We start from the raw sequence: 24,752 nt of genomic DNA, 5'->3' as shown, positions 1-24,752 counted from the left end.
TTTGCACACGATGTTTTTTCTTCACCGTTTGTAACACGTGATATATAATATTTCTTAAAATACGTGACGTGATAGCCCAGTGAATATGACCTCCGCCTTCGATTCGGAGGGCATAGGTACGAATGCGGTCCGGGGCATGCACCTCCAACATTTGTTTTATAATACGAGTTTGTAAGAAATATAGATGCGAGACTGAGTTTTTTTGTGTGTTCTCTTAGACTAATACAGAATCACGCTAAATAGTAAATAATATGACACATTAATACGACTGAAGATATATGACGTCGCACGGAGGAAATCCCTAGTATTCATTACCAAACTGTCTTTATGAATTATGAATCACCTTGAGCTTTAGATAATGTATTAACATTACGTAAATAACAAATTATAATTGTTGATTGTTATTGGTTCTTGGGAAAGAAAACATGCTCTAAGATCTACATGTTCTATGATCAAGATTGTCATACATGTATCATTATTATATATAAATAATAAATATTAATATTTCGCTAATTGAACGCATTGTTTACATTCACACAGTCAATGTCAAAAATAATATTTTGTGGTCAAACAATTTAAACGCACAGTATTGTTGGTTTTTTTTTTCAACTATTAATTAATTAACAGTGGTTAAATTTCACGATATAAAACAAAAAGAATATACATAATACATTCTAGTTTGGATGACTATTTATTTAAAACAACTGATTACTTTTTCGATGACTGGCTTAAATTATCGTATTTAAGGAAAACCGCGCTGGGGTTTATGGAATTTATCTTATTACGGAACTGAAGGTTACCTCAACTATAAATGGAGGCCAGCAAGATCAATCTTAATTTAATAACCTATGTAGGTTAACCTATGCATGTAAAGTATTTTTTTAAAATTTATATTTAGAATAAGACATTGTTTAGATCATTAATATAAGACCTAAGAAATTATTTGAAAAATTGTATTAAATAAATAGATGTATTAATTATTTTTATTCCTTTCGTGTCTCCCAATATTCGTCCGAGTGCGTACACTGGGCATTTTTTTGATAAAGACATATACATTATACATTTGTATATAATTATGTATAAATATAGATATAGTAATATATTGGATTTACGAGTAGGTATTTTATTATTTTATCCCAATATTACGAGTGCGTATAGCTCAGCTAGTTACATACTTGTATAAATAGAATCATCTACAGAGTGACTTACTTGCTCAGACATTTGAGCTTTAAATTTTTGGAACGAAGTTACTAATCGCGCGTTGCGAAAGGGGGCTGGCTAGACGGAAAAAATGAAGACCAAAAAGTTGTAACGACACTTTATACCCGACTGCGTAAGAAGGAGGGTAATATTTTTGCTGTAGTAGTAAGCCGTGACTTGAAGACCGCTGGTGAGCTCCAGTGTCCTCAAAAGGCCTCTCGACCTTAAAAGGTCCCTCGATCCCAAAAGACCCCCCGACCTCAAAACGCCCCCGAAACAAAAGGCCCGATTGGATGGATGGATGGGAGAAAATGGGATAGGATGCGATATTGATAGCGATGATAGCTATAGCGAACTTCGTTCCATTCGGGTGTCCCTTGACACCAAATCTTAAGTTTTTTTTGTTAAATAAATTCTTTTGTTTAGTGAGTTTAGGTTTTGAAGTTAAAAAAATATCAATACATCAATAGAAATTGCTGTGTCTCAATAGATAGTGAAAATAATGATTGAATACCTTCATGAAGTCAGGTACATAGTTTCCGAGGCAGAAAGTCATGTCGCCGATGTCGTTGCTCCCGCTGTAGGGCCCGTCGAACAGCTCGCAGTTGATGGGCGGCATGTCGTCTAGCAGGTTGCGCCCCACGTCATCTTCCGTCTCCATTTTCCTGTTACAGAAATATATATTTTGAAACAACAACAAAAAGCAACTTAAACTTAGTTACAGTATGGGGCCCCAGAATCATCACGTACAAAGACGACGCACCAGCAAGCAACCAGCAAGCGATTCAGGGTTCCGGTACGATGTCGCGTAGAAACCGAAAGAGGTGTGGATTTTCACCCTCCTAACAAATAGACCCGCTTCCATCTTTATAAAGTTGTAAAGTTACAATACATTATAAACGCATTCGTAACTATTTTGACTATCATTGGTCAAGATAATCTATCAATGAACGCTACGAACTCTCAGTTCTTATTACAATTTCATTGTCATTAAATTATGCCATTGCATTTATGCTATCATGTCTTATAAGCTTAAAAACAGTAGAGACACGATAAGTATCTGACGTCAAGCCATTAGCGCTGCAAGCATGTGAGATTACTTGATCGTCAGTGGATATGGTAGAAAACCCCAATAAAGCGATTTTGACCAGACCCTGCAGATTCATATGTTTGCGGCTAAATAAACCGATGAAGCAAATTCAGACGTCACGGTCAAACGTGTTAGGTATATTGCCCTAATTTTAGTGGGTAAAGTAATCCAATTTGTTTTTAATGCATTAGTACGATAAGCCGTCGGTTAAGGACTAATTACTGATAAAAAATAATCTTGAATCAAATAACAAAATGTTAGAATTGGATTTGCCTCAACACATAGGTGTCTGGAACGTTAAGTAAATATTCGTCATGTAGTTCTATTGTGAAATATATATTATGTATTATGTGAAATATAAATATATTGTGAAAAAAAATCTTGTTATTGTATCTTGAATTACTAATTACAAACTCGTTTCTACGAGTATATTGCCGAATAAATATACATTTCCTTCATGACACCTACTTATCACTTCAATATATCTGTCGAAATATCACACGTTATAGTACAAACAAAGCGATAGAGGCTGGTACCTAGTGCGATATACCTATTCGACGCTACAGTTCAACGTCGTAATTTATTGAATTCAAATCACATAGATATATTTAATAGATACTTGGGCCAAATATCTATTCAATTTTCATTTCCAAAACGTGAAAACAGAAGTCATTTCGTGAACGTGTTTAGTTTAGTTTAATGTTTAGATGTTTAGTTTAGGGATACCAGTTGTTTTGAAGTATATATATATATGGAATCTCTAAAGGAATTGAAGAAGAAAATTCAAATATAAATTGGCTAATAGACGTATGAAAAAATCAATAAACTGTCGCGTATACCAATCGCATTGATTTTTTTTTACTTTTAAAATTAATTAATACTTTGATATACTCGTGCCAGAACAGAAAATCCCTTAGAACATCTCTACTTAATTACGAATTTTTCGCGCCTTTATTTGCATTATGTAGTTACGCTATTCTGAAGGATAGTCCTGTAATAATTACACAAATTAAGGATAGTGTGTTTCGAATTCGTCTTGTCTTTTTCGAAATTCGAACAATTTCGTCTGTAACACGATACTATAGATTGAGAGGCATAGAATTCGGAACTCACACTATCCAGTAACAAAACATGAGATAGAAATAGATCTGCTGTTATTATCATCATCATTATCAACCCATATGAGGCTGACAGTTGAGCTTGACTCTCCTCTCAGAATGAGAGGGGTTAGGCCAATAGTTTACCACGCTGGTCTAATGCGGATTGGCAGACTTCACACGCAGATAATTAAGAAAATTTTCTGGTATGCAGGTTTCCTCGCGATGTTTTTCCTTCACCTTTTGAGACACGTGATGATTAACTTAAAATGCACACAACTGAAAAGTTGGAGGTGCATACCTCGGACCGGATTCGAACCCACACCCTTCGGAATCAGAGGCAGAGGTCATATCCACTGGGCTATCACTGCTCGCTGTTATTAGCTAATTCATTATTTCGAGGGATAAAGATAACTGAGCCTGTTTGATTTTAGCATGTTTTAGACTGTGACTTCATTGAGTGATACAAAAAAATGTTCGTATGCATATCTCGGAAAATGCAGATATTAGCTAACTCGGTGTCTTTTGAGGGATAAAGATAACTGAGCCTGTTTGACTTTACCATGTCATACTTCGTCGACTTTATGTCGACTTGATTGAGTAATATAAATTTTTTCATAGCATATCTCATATGAAAAACAATTTAGTGGCTTTAATTTTGGAGGTCGGAGGTCCTTAACTTTCTAGGCCCTTCATAGGACATTTAGGAACAAGATGCACATTATTCTCATTCTGCATACGTTTTCCGGATTATTTTGCAAATCACGCAGATTTGCAGAAAAAACCCTTATCTTTATTTTAATGCCAATCGTTACGATTATGATTTATAATTTATATCCTTATCTATTAATTTCGGAACTTTATAAGATTTAAAACTAATATAAGATTTTTTTAGAAGTAAATTTTTTATACTCCTATTTTAACTGATGGTTATAGATATCAAGGATATCAAGGAGCCATATTAAGACGTTTAAGAAAAACATTAAATAAGGGACTTACGAGTACCATTATTTACATTACATTATAAGCGACCTCATAAAATGATATATAATTATCATAAGTACATTTTTATGTCTATCAGTGAATTAAAAACTGCTTTCTTTGCTCTAGATGTGTCTCTATTTATGTATATATCTAGATATAATGTCTATAAATTATGTACCCTCTAGGAATGGGTACGACAATAGTCTAACGGGCGGGAATCAAACCCAAGACTCCAAGATAAGTTCAGCCCCATAACCATGGAGCTATTGAAGTTTTATTTTTTTTTAAAGAAGATTTGCCACATATTTTAAATAATATATGGCAAATATATTGAGCAATGGGCGGATACCTAGTTCGAAGAGCCGATGGACGTTGGGTCCCAAGGTGCTGGAATGGCGACCCTGCACCAAAAAGCGCAGTGTTGGTGGACTGACGACATCACGCGAGTCGCAGGGATTCGCTGGATGCAGACGTCTCAGGATCGTGATGTTTGGAAGTCCCTACAAAAGGCTTATGTCCTGCAGTGAATGTCCATTCGGCTAATGATGATGATTTTAAATATGACTATTAATCCCGTTCTCATCCAATTAGTCGAAAATACCATGTAAGGAATGGAAACGACAATAGCCTAGCGAGCGGGAATCAAACCCACGACCTCTAGACCTCAGTCTGGCCCTTTTAACGTGTAACTATTGAGGATTATTATATTGAGAGTAGTACATATTAAATGACTTACCATTTTCAAAATATTTATATTATAGCCAAGTCACGATTTTCTTCGCATCACTATGACTTTCTAACATCAAACAATAACCTTACATCTTGCACAAACTTAAAGACTACTTTTCCAGAGCAAATATCGTAAAGAAATATGCACCGTAATGTTGGGATAAAGGATTAACAGGTAATAAATCGTCACCACAATACCGAAAAACACGTTGTTGTACAACTTGTTTGTACGAAGCCTGAATACACGGTTATTCCGGCCGACGCTACCGCGACTACTGCCTTGTGCATTAGGTTATTATTCACGTCACTGACTCAGCTAATATTCTTTTTTTCGATGACAGGTATTTATTTTATCTTAGTTTGAATCTGTTATTAATAATATATTAGAATAAGATTTAATTTTACAAAAAAAGTTTATAATAATTATTATTTCAGTAGGTAGGTAGATATATTAAATTATTATTAATTATTATTAAATACGTGATGGTCAATGATAAATTAATAATAGTAATTAACCACCTAATATACAGGGTGCTCGGGAGTATTTCCCATAACTCTAGGGGTTATATTCTTTAAGGAAAATTAATTAAAATTGTCCAAGGAACATGTGTTCTAAAATGAATATTTTTGTAGTAAAAAATATTTCTTTTGTAAATAGATCTTAAATCGTGTCCCTTATATCACATCCTTATATTATGACCTAACCAAAATAATCCTTTGATAAATATCATGAAGTTACTTACTAGTCATGAAGTAACTTACTAGTACTAGGCCTGGTCGTAGACGTACATCTTGGCTCAAGAACTTACGCCAATGGTTTAATATGAGTACCTGATCACTCTTTCGGGCAGCAGTGAATAAAGTTAAATTAGCCTTAATGATTGCTGACCTCCAATAGGAGATGGCACTATAAGAGGAAGAAGAAGAACTTACTAGTGAAGTGCGGAGTGCCAGTTGCAATATCTCGACAATATAGACAGTCTTAGATAACTAAGATTCAAACTCACTAAGATGTAATAGAAAATAAAAAATTGGAATAAAGAAGTCCCTCCATCACAAGTGTTTTCTTCAACCAACCCCTTCAGCGTCGAGAACCCCACACCAGGCATAGCAAGTGTTCCGGCGTGTACAATAATATTAGTATAGATAGACCTATTAAAATTACTTTTGGCTCTATTTATAGATGTGAAAGAAGATTGAAGATAGTTTTATTGTCCTCTTGTTGATATACCAATCCATGTAATCCACTTAAAACAAAGCAGTATACAGTGCTCGCAATACGAAAATTCGTCAAATAAGTGAGGTTCGCACAAAAAATTAAATTCATTTACATATTTGTACCAACCAATGCAAACAAAATTTGTAGAGAAATAAACCTAATTCAGCAAATAATTAAGGTTCGCACAAAAAAAGTAATTCATTTACATATTTGTAAATGCTATGCATGCATGCATATATGTAATGCTAATGCATACAAAATTTGTAGAGAAATAAACCAAATAGAACTAAAGAAAAAGCTATGATATCTTCACAGATGAGGCCCTAAAATAGTTGCTGAGAAAAGATATTATTTAGTCCTATTATATATATATATTATTTAGTATTATGCTGCCTTTCTAGACATATGGCATACATGCTTATAAAATCCAATCAATTGGAACAGATGTTCCGAGTCAAATGTGATGACCACTCATCTCATCTTCATCATCATCATGTCAGCCGATGGACGCCCACTACAGGACATAGGCCTTTTGTAGGGACTTCCAGACATCACAATACTGAGCCACCTGCATCCAGCAAATACCTGCGACTCCCTTGATGTTGTCAGTCCACCTGGTGGGGGGTCGACCAATGCTGAGCTTTATGGTGCGGGGCTGCCATTTCAGCACCTTGGGATCCCAATGGCCATTGGCTGTTCGAACTATGTCCCCCTGCCCATTGCCAACTGAGCCACTCATCTAATTGCTACAAAATAGAAGCTGGAGTACTACAGGAATTTATACTGGATCTCATCCTTTACACTATCTCTGTCTAAGTCTGCTTTCATGCAATGTAGATCCCAACATAGCTATCTAAATCTACAAGAATACCCTAATAAAACAGGCTCTTGGCTCACAATTAGCTATTTTTATTTACTTTATTTGTTAGGTCATAATATAGTAAGTACTAATTGCTTGGTTTGTTTGGAAAAAGGAAAATGTCTGGTCTAGATCTCGAAATAGCGACATCTGCTGTGAATTATGTTTTTTATATGTATCCATTAATAAAATCAACTGAGGTGCAAAATCTAGAATTGTATAGGGTTTACTAGACAAATTTCATATTAAGTCTGCTTTGACAAAGTTATTGTGTCACACCAAAAATCCGTAAAATATTGAGGTGTTCATCTGGAAATAAAATTGACCTGGAGAGATCACACTAAGGTGAAATGAGATCAAGCCAACAGACTGCATCGTCACTTAACAACAGACTGCATCGTCACTTAACATCGGGTGAGATAGCAGTCAAGGGCTAACTCGTCATAAAATAAATATTTCTGAGAACTAATGTATGTACTCATATGTTAGCTATACAGTTACAGATAAGAATTGTGAACGTTTAAGTTGACTTTTGTGAATGTGGGGCTACAACACTAGAAACTTGTTTCTTGATTTGTGATGTGGTGACAAGCCCCTTAATTATAAATAAAAAATTGTAACCAAACTAAACCAGAATTATAAAATATTAGTATTTACTGATAGAATAGTCTAGAATATAATATTAAGTATGATAGACATATTGTTTGAAACTTTTTTTTTTAAATAATACAAATTACATGATAAAACATTATAAACAAAATTAGTATTTTAGAATTATAGAAAGATGTTTGGCGCAAACATTACAGAGATGATTATAATGTAGATAAGGAGATATTTATGTTTCAAGTTATATTGTATGCATTTAATAATAATTAAATTAAAACTAATATTATTAATCTTACCTTGACTGGCTTCGAATATATAACACTACAGTGGTACACTAATCACTATAAATATTAATAATAACATCCTTAGATCACTTTTATTCACAACTATTATTCTATGATTGTAAAAAGGTACTGTTAACCAATTAAAGTGTTCGACAATTTAATCACTATCTAATTAACGTAAATGTTTGGAATGTGTTAGTAAATTATTTGTATAATTATATGACATAAGTTTTAACTTTTAATGTAATTTAAAATGTAAAAAAATTACAGTAAAAACCGTCGTAAATTCATGGTAAATTCCCAATTCCCATTCTTTTCTTTCTTTTGACAATGACATTGACAATCACATGATGACAATGGATGACAATGACATTCAAGAGCACAGACTAACTATCATGGTACTTTTTATAGCTGCAGAAATGAAGAACGGCTGGGGCTTATAGCCATTTTGAAGCCAAAAACTACCAAAGAACAATGTATGTCCCTCAATGAATCAAACGGTATTGACGTTTGTTGTATACACCATCTAATTATCTAAAACGTAATGATTACTTTCTCAGTGTTTCTAATTATCTATAAAACCTTAGATACACATAATTTGACCACACGACTGAAGTAAAATTTTCCCTTTTAATTACTTCCTCTCAACGTCCGTTCGCCTCTTGCCAGATTAAATTATTCGTAACGCATCCACCCATATTATAATAAATTAACTAGCTTACTCCCCAAGTCAAGATTTTCAAAACTATGTAAAGTGACCAATCTAAATGCCTCATTAATGTATTAAACAAGCGTTTGATAAATCATGTGGCCATTTGTAATACGCACAAATGAATGTTCGGCCACATAGACATAAACTGCGCGATGAAGCTTCACGATAAGAAGCGTGTAAGAAATTAGGAATCCGTAGAGGGCTCGGACGAATTAAAGGTGTTGACGTTGAGTATGTATGAAGATGACATATAGTAATGTAATCTGTGCTGTGGAGTTCATAGTCTCTGGTGGTGCCAGTTATTTATTTAGTTTTAGTTGTCTGTGGTGCCAGTTACAAAAAAGATGGCAGATGCGAAGCAAGGTACTGATATAATTTATAAATATTGAATAATTTTCAACTGTGCTAATAAACAAATCACTTCATTTATTTACATATTTATTTAGGCATTTTGGTATACGTTAATTAATCACTTTATATTGTTTAATAATATGAAAATAACCACACTGCCATGTACCTACTGCATCAGCATTTTTTTTGTATTCGTTTTGGTTTGAGATGTGTAAGCCTGTGTCGCAGGATGTTGCTTATATGTAGAAGGTTGATTTGAAATATTGTAGTTTTGCTCACATCGAACTTCGCAGTTCGTTTACCATCCACAAGAAAATATCACAAATTCACAATACATCAATGAATAATAATACCTGTACATATTGGTCATTCATAATCACAGCTAGAGATTTCAAAATTGTAATACATATTCATGTCGTCTTTATAAGGTTTGTAGTAAGCATACTTATTAGAAAAGTGTTTTTCAGGTAAAACACCCGAGGACTTCTATAATGGGTCGACACAGTCACGTGTGGTACTTGCGAAGCCTCGACTGGAGTGCTTTGGGTCCTCCAGTTTTGCATCCAGCTCTAGCAAAAGTTGTAACCCTTTTGGTGAGTACTCAAACAATACTGAAAACAAAGATTTTATACTATTAGATATGTTGCTAGCGTGTCGAAACTGAGGCAAATAAATGTGGAATAAATAAGGCTGTAATTGTTAATAGTCGCAAAGTTTATAACGAAAATTATTTAAACAAATAATACCTAAATATTATCTTCAATGTTTAGTTGTGTGTTCAGGAAGTGTTAAAACTATCTAAACATAAATATATCCTGTAGGTAAACACCAACTTGTGCATGTGTGAGCTCAGTGTAAAAGCTAAATTATAATAGAATCACTTTTAGCAGTGATTTTGTAGCCACGTAACATATGTAATACTTTAAAATCCTTGACTAAAAACCAAAAATGATTTCTAATTACAGATACCACTGAATAAGATAGTGAAACATTAAGAATCTTGTTACATATCTTCCTGGATCAATAAATTATTATTTTAAAAGTTTGAACCAACCAACACACCATATTGACAGGTATTTATTTGTTACAGGATCTGTATTACGCCCAGCACAGCTCTTATCAGGAAATAATCCTTTTCTAAAAGTTCCCGACCCAGACAAGTCTAGTAAAGAGAAAGATTCTGAAAGATCTCCAGAGAAGAGTCAAGAAGTGGAAGCCCCGAAGTTTGTGCCTCTCGGTGCCACGAATGCAACGCCGAGGACAACTACATCAGTGCCGGCACCAGCTCAACCTCCAAGCACATCCTCTTCAGGCTTTGTTTTTGGTCAGAATTTGAGTGAGCGGGTAGTGATTAAGGAGGCAGTCAACAATGGTGATGCATCATTGGAACACAGCTCAACAAATGGAACATCTGAATTATTGTTCACAAGTGCTGCCGCATCTGTAAAAGACAACAGTCAGGTTTGTTATGATTTTTTTTAATATATGCATTCATCATTCATCATTGTCATCATCATAATCATTAACCACACCTATTTGGCTCAGTTTTGAGCATGAGTCTTCTCTCAGAATGAGAGGAGTTGGATGTTAGTATACCATGCTGGCCCATTGCAGATTGGCAGACTTCACACTTAGAGAATTAAGAAAATTCTTAGGTGTGCAGATTTCTTCTAAATGTTTTCCTTTTACCATTTGAGATATGTGATATTTAATTTCTTAAAATGCACATAACTGAAAAGTTGGAGGTGCATACTTCAGAACGGCTTAGACCCACATCCTCTGAATCAAAGGCAGAGGATATGAATCCACTGGAGGATATCAAGTCTCTGTCTTATCATAAATAAGCAGCTGTCTGCAATTTTGTCTGAAAGAAAATCAATGTGAACTTATAAATGTTCAAAGATTGGGCTAGAAGAAGAAGCTAACCCTAACCAGTGCAGACTTTGTAGATCAATAAAAGATGATTATCCCTTCATCGTAACCTACCTTATAATTACTTTATTTTCAATCTTGGTTTGTGATCTTTCTAATTGGGACAGTAGTACTACTTATATTAATTATGCTAAAGACAAGCTTAGAGTTTCTGTTTGGTGCATAAACATCTCAGCCAATATATTATATAGCATGTTCCTTCATGTCAATGTCCTACTTTGTTTTGGAGATTATACCAGAAGTCAACGAGTCTCTGTCTATAATTCAAATGTCTAAATAATAAAACTGTAAAAATAAGGTCTATTCATTAAGAAATTTCTCTTGTGACTGAATTTTTCTAGTAGAACTTTTAAAAGCAGGCTAATTATTCTGTACTAGCCCACATCCTGTGGTTTCACCTGCATAGTTCCCGTTCCAGTGAGGAAAAAATAAAGCTTATAACACACAAAGAATGTGGCTTTCTAGTGGCAAAAGAATTTTCAAAATTGGTTCAATAGATCCAGAGATTACCTCCTTCAATACCACAAATTTTACTTCTATGATATTAGTATATACTTATTATAAATGTTGTAGCCGCAAGAGGAAGCGACAAGCGGTGAAAGCGGCGAGGGTCTGGCGGCGGCGGCGGCGGAGTACGAGCGCTCGCACGCGCGCCCGCCGCCGCCCACCTCGTACTGCGCCATGACGGGCGAGGAGGACGAGATCAACGTGCTGCAGGTTTGTGACACTCCATAGGTAACCTCTACATACATCCTGCACAGAAGACAAACAAGCACCACAGATATATGATTTTGCATTGGTGGAAGGACTGTGGGCATGTGTCTTGTGTGGTTTTGGGATTTACGGTTTTGTAAAAGAGTGGATGTCCTAATTTGGACTTTTAATTATGTATACCAAATATTTTGCTGTTTGCTTATAATTGCTGTTTGAAATAAAAAGCTTGGGCTATTTATTAATTTAATAGAGATCTTAGCAATCCACAGATTTACCATGCCTGTGAATCCATTTACCGGTTTATCATGTGGCAGAGAGTAACAATAGCAGAGCCCGGGACTCGTGACTCGTGACGGGTGTAGGGTTAAGGAATTACTTCAAACCAACAAAGAAGGGGAGTAGCTCATTTTAACAGAATTTCACTTACAATGGTTGTCATTAAACAACTATCACTTGTTGATCTTGAAAGTAGCTTTACCACATTAACAAATTTCTTATTAATGTCTCTTTTACAAACCCTTGTTTGTAGGTAAGATTATCTAATAGGATCGATGTTGATGGCAAATGCGCCCATGTTTGTTGAACTCGAAACTGACAAATGTTCTGTTCAGGCAGATTTTTGTGGTTTCAATCTTCTTTTAGTGCCTCTCTGACTAGCGAAGGTTAACGGTAAATTTCGTATAGAGTTCCTTGTTTTTCGCCAGGCGAAATATTTATGTGGCACTCGCGATACTGATCCACTCACGAATGTTTCGAAGTCGAAACTTTTGACGGGCTTGCTCGCTTGCGAATGCCTTTTTTACAGGCATCTTTTCCTACCAAAATGAACTGTAGAAGCTTAGATCTATCATGCCCATACTGTTGCCTTAGATTTGGGACTATTTTTCATCATGATAGGCACAATTACAATAATATTATGAACTAGCAGAGTTTATTTGTTTGGATGAATGTTTGTTTAAACTCTCTAGAACCATCAATCACTTGTTGATTATCTAAATGACTTCTGATTCTGACTACAATCCGCGGCGGTAAAACCGGTCACACACACTCGAACTATGCTCTCAACGTACATCACATCTAGCTTGTTCTGAATAAAGGATAAAACCTCACTAATAACAACTTTACAACTCGCACATTTCACAATATTAGGTCCCGACATCGTGAGCGCGCGTCAAACGCACCGATCGCTGCGGCCGACTTGTCGCGACTGAGTCGATCATCGTAATGTCAGTGGTGTACTGTATAAACAAAAGTATGATAATACTGTGTGCAGATATCGTGCCGACTATTTGCATGGGAGAGCGGCAGCTGGCGCGAGCGCGGGCGCGGCGTGCTGCGGCTCAACGACGGCTCGGCGGACAGCGCGGGCGGCGCGCGGCTCGTGGCGCGCGTGTCCGGCTCGCTGCGCGTCGTGCTCAACACCAAGCTGTGGCCCGACATGGTGGTGGAGCGCGCCGGGAACAAGTCGCTGCGGATCACCGCTGCCGACGCGCAGCAGCAAGTCAAACTGTTCCTGATCATGGTATGTGTGTCGTACTGTCAGTAGCAGTAGAGCTCTGTTAGCGCGGCGTGTTTCGACACAGAATACATATGTACAATTATAGAAGATTCACTCCACACGTCCACCATCTTCATTCATTTAAATAAATTTCGACTCTCACTACAACGTAATATGGCGCAATTCAGTTCGAACAACATTTATAGCCTACGATTAACGAACGGACGCAACACCGCGCGTGTGTGAAGCACGTCCCAACGGCGCGCGAAATTCGCCTGAATTGGTTCCTGTACAGGGGCCATTTATTTGTAAGTTTTTGCTAAAACACGGAGTGCGCCAGGCCTGGCTGCGGCTCAACGACTGCTCGGCGGGCAACGCGAGGCTAGTTAGTTATCTTACCTTACCTTATCAGCCGATAGACGTCCACTGCTGGACATAGGCCTCTTGCGTGGGCCTCCAAGCACAACAATCTCGAACCTCCAATATCCAGCGGTTAGTTATCTAGCAGCCGTTAATTTAGTGGAGAAAGAGGGATAATGAACATGTTTATACATGACTACGAGAATTTCCAATTTCCTTTTTGAAAAAATTAAATTAAACGTCTGTGCATTTGGTTACTGTACATAAAATTTCAAGTAAAATTTCTTTACACACGCTTGACTTAGGTATAGCTAGGGAATGCGTTACAAAAAGTGTAATTTAAATGACGTACCGTTGAATTTTTAAATCGCCTTTTGTAGCAACACTAACAGCGCCGAATTCGTTTACTCTTTGAACTGAATCGAGAACTAAAGTTTGTGAAGTGAAGCTAGTCCGACACGAGAGATGGCGCTATTAAAGGCCACTAATTTTTAAGTTTCTCTTTCATGTATTTATTTATGAAAGAAGTTTTACGTCAGTTGTGTTGTCTAAAGCACGCGTTTTTTTATTCCAGGGTGTTCCAGCAGATATCACACAACTGCACAAAGCGCTGATGTCGCGCATCTCGCTCAGCAAACGGAGTTCAATAAGCGCCAAGGAGAACGAGAACAGCCAGCGATCCGCCGAGAGACTAGAAGCGGCGGCGGATGAGAACGATTACCTAGAAAAATCGGTCGATGACTCCAATCAAGATGATGAAGCCAATTTTGATGAAGAGCAAGCAATTAGTGACACACCAGAGATTAGGCGTGACGATGATAACCGATTAGAATGTATTAACGACAAGACTGATGATATATCTAATACAAATGAGGAGTCGACAGAAGATAAACAGGTTAAAGCGTTAAAACGGAAAGAGCCGGTCGACGACGAAACATCGTCAAAGAGACATTGCCAAGACAATCAGTGAATGTGATATTCAGTATCAGTGTAATAGTTTTTTGTGAATTTAATTTAAAAATTTGAACTCAATTCAATGTATTCCTTGCTACAAAGTCTATGAAATTTATTATCAACGTGATGAGAGTAGGAATATTTATGATTAAATTAATAACTTTAATGTTATACATCGGGTTAGTCATAATACGATTATCGGCGCATCACTTGTCCTTTGTTATATAAAATATTAATTATTGTCACTTCAAAATGTTGAGCACTACCTTATCAGGATTTAATTTCCAGTCAAGAATACGTATCAATAATAATAATAAATTAATACTTTATCATTTACTAGCAGTTGCACTGCGGTTTTATAGGGTTAAAATAAAGCCTATGTTCGAATGAGTCAAGCATATTTATCAGTAATAATAAATTAATACTTTATCATTTACTAGCAGTTGCACTGCGGTTTTATAGGGTTAAAATAAAGCCTATGTTCGAATGAGTCAAGCATATTTATCAGTAATAATAAATTAATACTTTATCATTTACTAGCAGTTGCACTGCGGTTTTATAGGGTTAAAATAAAGCCTATGTTCGAATGAGTCAAGCATATTTATCAGTAATAATAAATTAATACTTTATCATTTACTAGCAGTTGCACTGCGGTTTTATAGTTCCTGTTCCTGTCGGGTTAAAATATTTAGAATTAAAGAATTTATCAAATTGGTCCATTAGTTTTGGAGCCAATTGAAACAAACAAACAATCAAATCTTTCCTCTTTATAATCCTATTAATATTTTAAACGCGAAAAATTGTATGAATGTTTGTAACTCTTTAACGCTGCAACTACTGAAGCGATTTGGCTGAAATTTGGAATGATATAGATTTAAAAAAAAATTTTAAGATTTCAGAAAAGTAGCGTATGTGGATTAACACATAGGCTACTTTTCATCTCCGAAAAATCCATGACCTCCGGGCGATTTGTGAAATCAAATCAAACAAAATTATGAATCAAAATTCACATTGTTGACTAATTAAATCGAAAAATATTTTTTATGCTTAAAAGTACTTTTATCTACAGACTCAAAGAACTTGTAAATAAATAAAATTTTCCCTGATCTTAGTTAATAATTTTTTTTTTTTTACTTGTTTACAGTGTATCACAATTTTCATCACATTTCATGCTTTATTAAAATGATTATTTGACGTCTGCTTTTGCCGACAGTCTCAAGCGATGTGCGAATGATGGGGCAATAAGTATAGTAGGATGCAATTTTTATGTTGTCTCGGAAATCAGCTGCGGATGTCATAAATAAAGTCAAGGCAACTACGGGTAGGAGGGGCGCGCGGGGTGAGATCATGCCGCCGCGTTCCCACGTTACCGCTGATATCTAAAATCTTGTATTGCGCACAATGTTCCGAAACTTTATAGAGTTTGCATGCTATACTTATGCATATGCATATAACACTTTATGCAAATGCTTCTCGCAGTGGCGTGCACAACATTTTCAACTAGGATACCAAAAATCCTTCTCAAATACAGGTTTCTAATAATTTCTCAGGGTAGGCAGTGTATTTCTGCATCTATGAAGTGCACGTTGGCTTTTCGGTTGTATTGTGGCAGTATTAAAGAAATAAAAGTGGAAGTGGAACTCTTATATTATGCATTATTTATGTAATATTATGTATATTCATTAAATTATTATTGTGTAATTTTGTTAAGTAAACAATATTTTTTGTTTATTTAGTGAGGGTACTTTTTTAATTTTGCGTCATTTGCTTTGTTTGAAGTCGGTTGTGTTCGGCATTTGAAGGGATACAAAATTATGGAATATTTAGATGTTGCATATTACGTAACTTTACAATATTAAAAGTTTGGCGTTAACACATTCCAGTGTCTGTTGAGCGAATGCACTAAATATTTGATTCGGCCGGAGCTGAATACCAAATGAATTATTAATAATTATGTATGTGATTTATTTTCTCAAATATAAAATTTAAAATGTTCAATCTTCATGTTTAATTTATTATACATCCCACAGAACATAAAACGCTTAAGCTAATGCTTATTCCCTTAATACATACAGCTTGTTTTACGTTAGAGCAAACCTGAGTTGTTGACTTAATAGCTATCTTTAAGTCCACAAATCAGGTCAACCCATTGTCATACTCCTACTAGATAAACAAATCTATCTGGCAATAAGCTAGTTGAAACTTTTTTTAAAATGGTCATATGGTTTAATAACGTTTCATGTTTCATGACGTCACTATAATAAATCCTATACAAATGGATCATTTGACAAAAATATTAGTTAACAATTAGTTCGACGTTAAGTACATCAAGTCATAAAAAGAAATCCTTAATTTTATAATTGATATCGATATATTTCGGACTCTTATTCCATATACTATACGAAATTAATATTGTTCATATATTACTGGGAACTATGGAGTTTAATAGATTTGCAAAAAATCGTCGAGATGGCTTAGATAATGCTAAATGGGTAGGTATATGATAGGTTAAAGGCCGCCGATGACCCGAAAAATCTCATGTAAAGTCTTTAAAAAAGACTGATAATGCTATAGGTATAAGATAAGAATAAAATGATGATGATTAAATAATAAAAAATAAAACATAGGTACATACAGCCGAACGTAGAACCTCCTCCTTTTTGGAAGTCGGTTAAAAAGTCCTTTTGCCTATAAGTATACAGACAAGCGGATATAATTGATCTAATAAATGTGCCATAGCAGTAAATTATTTACGAACATGAACAAGACATTTGTATGGGGTGTGAAGTGCTTATTAACTTAACGACATATTAGCGCGAATCTAAACTGTGCGACAGTATAATTAACTGTTTTCAAAATAAACACATGTACACTCTCGTAAATATACAGGTTGTAATTTTTATGAGGGTTTAAAGGAGGGTGTAAATTTCAACGTTTAAGTTTGACTTTGAAATGGTGGAAGTATGAAAAATAAGAAAACTAAGAAAATTTTTTAAATTGTGACGTTAGGTAGGTACCTACTACGAGTAAGTAATCAGAACAATATTTTTGCTGTAGCTCGTACTGTAGGTAGTAGGTATCTACCTAATATCTGTAGGTATACTTCTGTATAAAGTTTTATTTTAAAATTAGTTAAATTAACTAAGCATACAGAGATAGTTTAGAAAAACTCAAAGGTAGACATTTGGTAATTCGAAAAGATTTATCGGATCAGATCATTGGATCAGTAGCATAATAAGAAATAGGTACTTATGACATGATACAAGAGAGACATCCTATACTAGAGCCTTTCTTGATGAGTACTGTTTACCAACAAACAAATTAGAAATGAAGGTAGAAAACGCATGTCATTTCATAACTTATTTATTTTAAATTCTGTATGGTTTGCTTATAAAATATTACACAAAATATATTAACCATATCTAATTGTTCTAAACTTATTTTCATTAATTTAAGAACAAATTAATTTTAATTAGTATAAGGTGTGAAATGACTGGTGATTCATATCCTCATTTTTAATTTGTTTGTTGGTAAACAGTACTCATCAAGAAAGCTGTAGTATAGATGCGAATTATGCATAAGGCAATTAAGCGTGTGTCTAGGGGCCTAGGGGCGTTTTGTGCTGTGATAGCAAAAGTATCATCACTGATTTGTGATGATACTTTTGACTTCTTTTCTTCTCTTCGAAGAGAAGAAAGTGACTATAGTAGGTATAAGTATAGTGAACTCTACAATACTTGAACCAGTGTCTTGTGATTTGTACATTAATGCACGTATTGTTGACTCAAAAGACATTGGAGAGGGAATCGAAAATACCGCTCCATTTTCGTGCCATAGCAACGAAAGATAACGATATTTTGCAACGATTAGTCGATCATTAAGTAACTATTTACCTCTCGTCGCAAGATATCTGGTAGCGCGCGCCCGACGCCTAATGAGAATAAGTACTGAGACTCGAGGCAAAAACATAATTAAAAGGATCTGCAGAATTAGTAACAGCCTGTATGATGTTGATAATCTTACCTATTTAATTTCTCAATAATTATTATGAGGGTATAAATTCTAAAACTCTGATTTAAAATATGCTTGTGCTCTTTGTTGTTTTGTCTAGCACTGCAGGTATAACACAATTGTTTTTATTATGATGTTTGAAACCTTTGAGGCATTTCGACCCCATTTTAATGCATTAGCAAGGGTTGGATATTTTAAAATCGTTAGCAAACCTGTGACAGATAGGAAATACAAGTTACATTATTACTATCGTGTTTTAATTTGGATCTTTGTCGTTACTTACAACGTACAACTCGTAATTCGGTCTATTCAGGTAAGTTTAAAATTAAAAACTAGTGTACAATATGCACCGAACATAAAGCTCTTAGTCTTATGCTACTTTTGATGCCCTGTCGCCGCCCCCCTATGTTACCGCTGATGTCTAAAATCTTGCATTGCGCAGCTTAAACGCACGATGTTTGTCAAACGTCTCAAAGATTGCATCCGACTATACCTATTTACTTAGTTACCTACAACCGTTTTACATATTTCAAGTTTATATTTATTGTAAGTACGAGCACCTACCTACTCTACCGAAGGGTTGCCACGAAGCTATGTGGTATGGCGACTGAGGACTTGATCTTTCAAATTATCTCGGAAAAACATTTTATACCAACATTAACTAATATCCGAGTATAAACGAAGAAACCCTAGAAAAAATAGACGTCAAGTCTTTCGGCGAGTTTCGGAAAAAAGTCTTATTAATTTTCTTTTCATCACTCCCATCAGCTCATTCCAAAAATTACACATTTTTCTTGGTTATGGGTTTATAATACCTTTGTTGTACTTATCTATATGGCAAATAAAAATACCTACTTTTCGTGCCTAATTTCAAATTATATTATGCAGCGTCCAAAGTTTCATGATGAGATCACGTGATGAGTGAATGACTGGATATCTTCCATAGGTATTCTTATATGAAGGTAAAAAAGGTACAGTATCCAAATAATTAAGTATCATCTTTTTATAGACACTGCACTGCACTGAACAACTGTTGGGGACGTTGTTCATACTACTGACCACTTTGAATACACTTGGTAAACAAATGGCTTTTAATTTGCGCGTCCGACGGATCGACAACATCATTGATGTTATTAAAGGTAGGTTTTACCTAAATCTTATAGTTCGTTATCAACTTATACTCGGCTAACTGCTGAGCTCGAGTCTCCTCTCAGAATTAGTGGGATTAGGCCAATATTCCACCACGCTGGCCCAATGCGGATTGGCAGACTTCACAAACACGGAGAATTAAGAAAATTCTCTGGTATGCAGTTCCCTCACGATGTTTTCCTTCACCGTTTGAGACACATGATATTTAATTTCTCAAAATGCACTCAACTGAAAAGTTGGAGGTGCATCCCCGGACCGGATTCGAACCCACATCCTCCGGAATCGAAGGCAAACAATTACGCTCCCATTCGAGTTGAAGCGGTATGCGACTCACCGAAGATCCGGAATACCTAAGCATCTATCCACCAAAACTCAACAGATCTGTCCGCGTTCTTTATTCTTCCTGATTGTTTATCAAAGTGCCGTATGCCTCTTAATGGCGAGCGCAGAAGAATCGCTTGACAGGTCCCGATGGCTGAAGCATAACAAGCGATGGGAACGACTCTCTAAAGGGGTCTCCTCTGAATCTCGGACGTCGACTTAGAGGGCCGTTCCGGGTTCCGGGAGGATAATTTTGGCCTGAGTGTACGACCCGGGTGTTTACAACGTTTTTACAATTTGATTATAGGTCCAGCTTTCGCATCCTATAATTCATTTCATGAGGAGATAGCAAGATCTAATGCTGTGTCGATGACTCGCCTTCTTAAACTATATCATACAGCTGCAATCATTTGCGGTATTCTATTTACTTTCTTCCCGCTGATAAATAAATTTTTGGGTCAAGAAGCGCTTGTTCCTGGATACTTTCCTTTCGATACTAGTGAAGCGCCAATGTAAGTACCTACCTAGAAATTATGAGATAACTTTTTCTAAATTAATGACAATTCAGGATCTACGTAGTCGATTTTAAAAATTCTTTTCACTAGAAATCCACGTTTTTTGTGAGTGTCATAGACTATATTTTATTGGCGTATTCTTACAACTATTGTAAATAAATGAGCAAAAAAAAATTACATGCGTACATACATACATGAAAATTACCTTCATTTTTAACTTGTTTGTTGATAAACAGTCCACGTCGAGTTTGGCTTTATTATAGTTAGTTGCATTGCATGAAGAATGTACTATTCGCTGATAATTTGATAATTATAAAGGAGGTAATTACTATGATTAGATAGTTAAACCAATTACCACTGCCTAATAATAATAGTTCCAGAAAAGTATCAAAATACTTGGACCTTGCTCACGAGATTACCTCCATGTGGAATGTTGAGTCAACTATTATTGTTCCCATAGTTGTTTCAGTCAAAGGTCTTATAGCGAAAAGCTTCGACCAACACCTTATGTCACACCTTGGTCAAGAATCGGATACAGAAGGCAGTGATTCTTGAGACGGCGCGTATTGTGGGGAGGTTCCTCACTCTGGAGCCCTGACCGCCGGTTGCTTGAGCACTCAAATGTAGCGGGAGGGTTAATTTTTTTTTATAAATTTTATAGTGTTTTGTATATATTGTATGTATAACATTGTTAAAAATTAAAAAAGGGAGAAATAAATAAATGAGAGTAAAAAAATTGTTCCAGATTTCATTTAGTAGCTCTGTACATGGGAGTAAATATTTCCCTGCAAGCATACGGTCACGTCACCATGGACTGCACGATCGTGGGATTTTTCGCGCAAGCCAAAACTCAGTTGCAAATCTTTAGATATAACATGGAACATTTACTCGACGAGTTTCAGTTTGAGGCGATACCAGAAGATCGTTTTTATTTTATAGACGAAAAAGAAAGTTGTAAGCGACCGTTGCAAAAGAAATTCGTGAGCTGCATGGATCATTATGACCGTGTTGTTTGGTTAGTAGATACGAGTACATACAACTATTTTAATATTTACTTTGAGAATGAGTCTCTTTTTCTTAGCAAAAAAAATTTTGTGGGTGAGTGTGGGTACGTTTGTGCCTAACATATAAATGCGAAAGGTCACTAAATCTATCTATCACGAAATCTCGAAAACTACTTGATGTACAAAGATAAAATTTGGCAGGGAGGTAGTTTACAGTTAGTAGACGTCCTCTAAGAACGGATTTTGCCAGAGAGCTGGATTAAGAAGGTCTAGGGGCAGACGAAGTCGCGGGCGTCCGCCAGTAACATATAAAATTATCAAGCCGGTTTCATCATCATCTTAGACCTGTTTTTAAAAACACAATACCGAGTCTTTCTCCTTATAGAAGAGGTGATTTAATTGCTTAGACCCACCGATGACTTACGTGCTCTCCCATGCACGGAGAGGAGACATTACCAACTTCCCAACTCATAACTACTACTGAAAATTTCTTGAAAGACAGAAAATTTCAATATTCCAGAGGCCTTCGCAGGACACGAACTCAGGGCTTCAAGATTCAAAGCCGTATACTGTACTAAACATATAGTTAATTTGTTTAATAAGTACTTTTGTCTGTACCCAACCATTCTGTAACCGGATGATTATTATAATCTAGATTCTTTACATATTGACTTGTACCAATATGCGTGTGTTTGAATATAGTACGTATATATCTGTTTTAGGTTCGCAAAGGAAGTTGAGTCTATTTTCGGTGAAGCGATGATCGTACAATTTTTCGTCATGGTATGGGTGATATGCATGACCACATATAAAATTGTTGGGGTAAAACGAGCAATAAATAATTTATTACCTATGTTAATTTTTAGTTAGTTATTCTAATTAGAGTAGCTGCGCATTGCCAGTCATGATCTATGGATCTGAGATTCGCTCAAGCTTAATTCAGCGGGCGATGGTTCGAGCTATAGGTAATCGGCGTATCTTTTTGTGATTGTATCATAAATTAAGAGAAGAGCCAAAGTGCTAGGCGGAGAACTTACCTACATAAATAGCCGATGTAGTATATTAAGGTATAGACCTTGCGACCTTGTGGACTCCTATACTCAGCAGTGGACGTTCGTCGGCTTGTGATGAATGGTAAAATACGGTGTCAGTATATAACTTACATTATTAAGTCCTTAGATACCAACAATAATTCTGATAGATTTTATTGCTTAGGTACCAACTACAAGTAATATTTTTTACACCACAGATTTCTTTCTTTCAGGATTTCTATAAATATTAAAAAAATGTTAAGGTTTATTCGAAAAATGTATTTTTTTTAGCTTTCATTAATGTCAGCGGAGTTTGTCTCTATCGTTCTGTACCTTGGGTGCATGTTGGCACAGTTATTTATCTACTGCTATTACGGAACACACCTTAAAGTTGAGGTATGTGCCAGGCTACAGTAAAGGGTTATGTAATTACTTATGTACACTGTAGTAAAGATTATATTCTACAGTTGTACACTACCTTATTATCAGAGCAAAGCCTAAGTAAAAATCTTTAGTGACTGGGAGTTTTTAAAATCTAAAATTTTACCCTTGTTCATGTTGATAACGGAAAACTAACTGTATCAACATAAAAAAAAAACAACGCTAAGTTAAACAAAACAAAAAGTAACGCTAAAATAAATATATTTGACTTATTAACTATTTAATTGACTTTAAATAATACCCGCTAAAGATTTAGTATTTTTAGACCAGTATTTTTAGTCAATAAGTAATTTTTAAATCACATTACGTACGTTTAATATATTAGTAAAGTAATATAACCCAGGTTTTGTGGGGCATTTTTACAATTGATTACTATCAAGTTAATATTCTGTGAGTAGCTTTATCTTGTTGAGACGCTCAACTTTTTATTTACGGAAAATTCTTGATTCTGGTAGCTAACTGGGTTACCATGTAGCCTTAGAAATATTTATTACCTGGTAACCCAGTGAGATACCAGAATCAATCCAAATAATTTTTCCTTCTTGCTCCTTGTGGCCACCTACTTGTTGCAGAGTGAACTAGTGAACGACTCCATATACCAGTCGGACTGGCAGTCCCTGTCGCCTGCATTCCGTCGGCAACTGTTTGTGCTGATGGAGAGATGCAAGCGAACGGTCGAGCCCCGCACCGCCTACATCATCCCAATGTCATTGGACACCTACATTTCTGTAAGGGTTAAAATATACCTACACTGAGAAAAAAATCTTAGAGCGTCCGACGGCTTATCTATACTTCTATACTAATATATAAAGCTGAAGAGTTTGTTTGTTTGTTTGTTTGATTGAAGTACGGTCTCAGGAACTACGGTCCGATTTGAAAAATTATTTCAGTGTTAGATAGCCCATTTATCGAGAAAGGCTATAGGCTGTATGTATTATACCCGTATTCATACGGAAACGGAAACCACGCGTCATCAGCTAGTCATTACTAAATGCTAACTCTGGGTTATTTAGTAAAAAAATCTTGGAACATAAAGACTAATTTTCATACAATAAGATTTATTTTTTTGTTTTACAGGTCTTGAGATCATCTTACGCACTGTTTACAATTTTGGATAGAAAATAAATCTTATTATCTAGCGTAGTAGGTATCCAATTAATCTGTGTTAAGTTAGTTTTGTTAAGTTATCTACATACTTAATTACCAGTATCTCTAAGAATGGTATAAGCAAATTAGATATAGGTACAGAGATCTTAAGTATCTGAATTAAAAATGAGTTATTCGTGTAGTGTATTATTGTTTTATTATTCAAATAAACATACAAGTTAAACAATAAATAAATATTGAATACGAAATCACTAACAATAGGTAGCTACAATGGTTTGTGTACACCTTGACTCATTGTTACTCTAGTTAGTGACTAGGCCAATTGATGGTCTAAAGAACCTGCGATGGCCTTCGTCATTATATAAAAGCTCAGTTTCGTCAGCCTATCCTTAAGCCTTCTACTATAGGTAGCTTAGGAACCTAAGTAGGTACGGGCAATAATGATATTATTTCATTAATTGAAAATGGGCAGATAGGTAGGCACCAGGATTTGTTCTAGTAGGTTCGAAAGAAGAGATATCTGAGTAACTCGTTGAATGGTTTCTACCTTTACTTGAAAATTTACAACAAAAGGGAGTAAATAA

The 24,752-nt window shown here is 35.5% G+C and overlaps 3 protein-coding genes across 4 annotated transcripts in view; 2 read left to right on the top strand and 1 right to left on the bottom strand.

Moving 5' to 3' along the window:
- LOC112048583 (kelch-like ECH-associated protein 1) overlaps positions 1 to 8,414 on the bottom strand; it is a 28,571-nt gene extending 20,157 nt beyond the window's left edge. The window contains exons 1-2 of one of the 2 annotated variants that reach the window (XM_052882499.1): positions 8,081 to 8,414; positions 1,715 to 1,865 (exon numbers count right to left, since the gene is read on the bottom strand). In XM_052882499.1, the coding sequence (XP_052738459.1) occupies positions 1,715 to 1,861 (147 nt within the window). In that variant the 5' untranslated portion in view covers positions 1,862 to 1,865; positions 8,081 to 8,414. Of the gene's footprint in view, positions 1 to 1,714; positions 1,866 to 5,107; positions 6,160 to 8,080 lie in introns of those variants that run through there. The other variant, XM_052882500.1, reaches the window with a different exon arrangement.
- Positions 8,415 to 9,037: 623 nt separating this feature from the next.
- On the top strand, positions 9,038 to 16,587 carry LOC112048577 (ran-binding protein 3). Its single transcript, XM_024086161.2, has 6 exons — positions 9,038 to 9,143; positions 9,599 to 9,724; positions 10,222 to 10,592; positions 11,637 to 11,780; positions 13,051 to 13,299; positions 14,210 to 16,587. Exons 1-6 carry the CDS (start codon positions 9,125 to 9,127, stop codon positions 14,603 to 14,605), a joined length of 1,305 nt encoding a protein of 434 aa, XP_023941929.2. The 5' UTR covers positions 9,038 to 9,124; the 3' UTR covers positions 14,606 to 16,587.
- Positions 16,588 to 16,695: 108 nt separating this feature from the next.
- LOC112048565 (odorant receptor 46a-like) lies at positions 16,696 to 24,186 on the top strand. Its single transcript, XM_024086144.2, has 8 exons — positions 16,696 to 18,913; positions 19,610 to 19,739; positions 20,378 to 20,582; positions 21,331 to 21,600; positions 22,312 to 22,411; positions 22,912 to 23,016; positions 23,634 to 23,789; positions 24,139 to 24,186. The coding sequence occupies exons 1-8, from the start codon at positions 18,731 to 18,733 to the stop codon at positions 24,184 to 24,186; spliced, it is 1,197 nt and encodes a 398-aa protein (XP_023941912.2). The 5' UTR covers positions 16,696 to 18,730.
- Positions 24,187 to 24,752: the final 566 nt, after the last annotated feature.

The sequence above is a fragment of the Bicyclus anynana genome, chromosome 7, assembly GCF_947172395.1.
Source record: "Bicyclus anynana chromosome 7, ilBicAnyn1.1, whole genome shotgun sequence".
NCBI classification, from domain to species: Eukaryota; Metazoa; Arthropoda; class Insecta; order Lepidoptera; family Nymphalidae; genus Bicyclus; species Bicyclus anynana.
This window is presented reverse-complemented; position numbering and strand designations above follow the sequence as displayed.

Coding starts and splice junctions, on each gene's coding strand:
- LOC112048577 (XM_024086161.2), top strand. Junction 10,593..11,636: donor CTGTAAAAGACAACAGTCAG/GTTTGTTATGAT, acceptor TAAATGTTGTAG/CCGCAAGAGGAAGCGACAAG. Junction 11,781..13,050: donor ACGAGATCAACGTGCTGCAG/GTTTGTGACACT, acceptor TACTGTGTGCAG/ATATCGTGCCGACTATTTGC.
- LOC112048565 (XM_024086144.2), top strand. CDS start 18,731: ATGATGTTTGAAACCTTTGAGGCATTTCGACCCCATTTTAATGCATTA. Junction 18,914..19,609: donor TCGTAATTCGGTCTATTCAG/GTAAGTTTAAAA, acceptor ATCTTTTTATAG/ACACTGCACTGCACTGAACA. Junction 20,583..21,330: donor GATACTAGTGAAGCGCCAAT/GTAAGTACCTAC, acceptor AAATTGTTCCAG/ATTTCATTTAGTAGCTCTGT.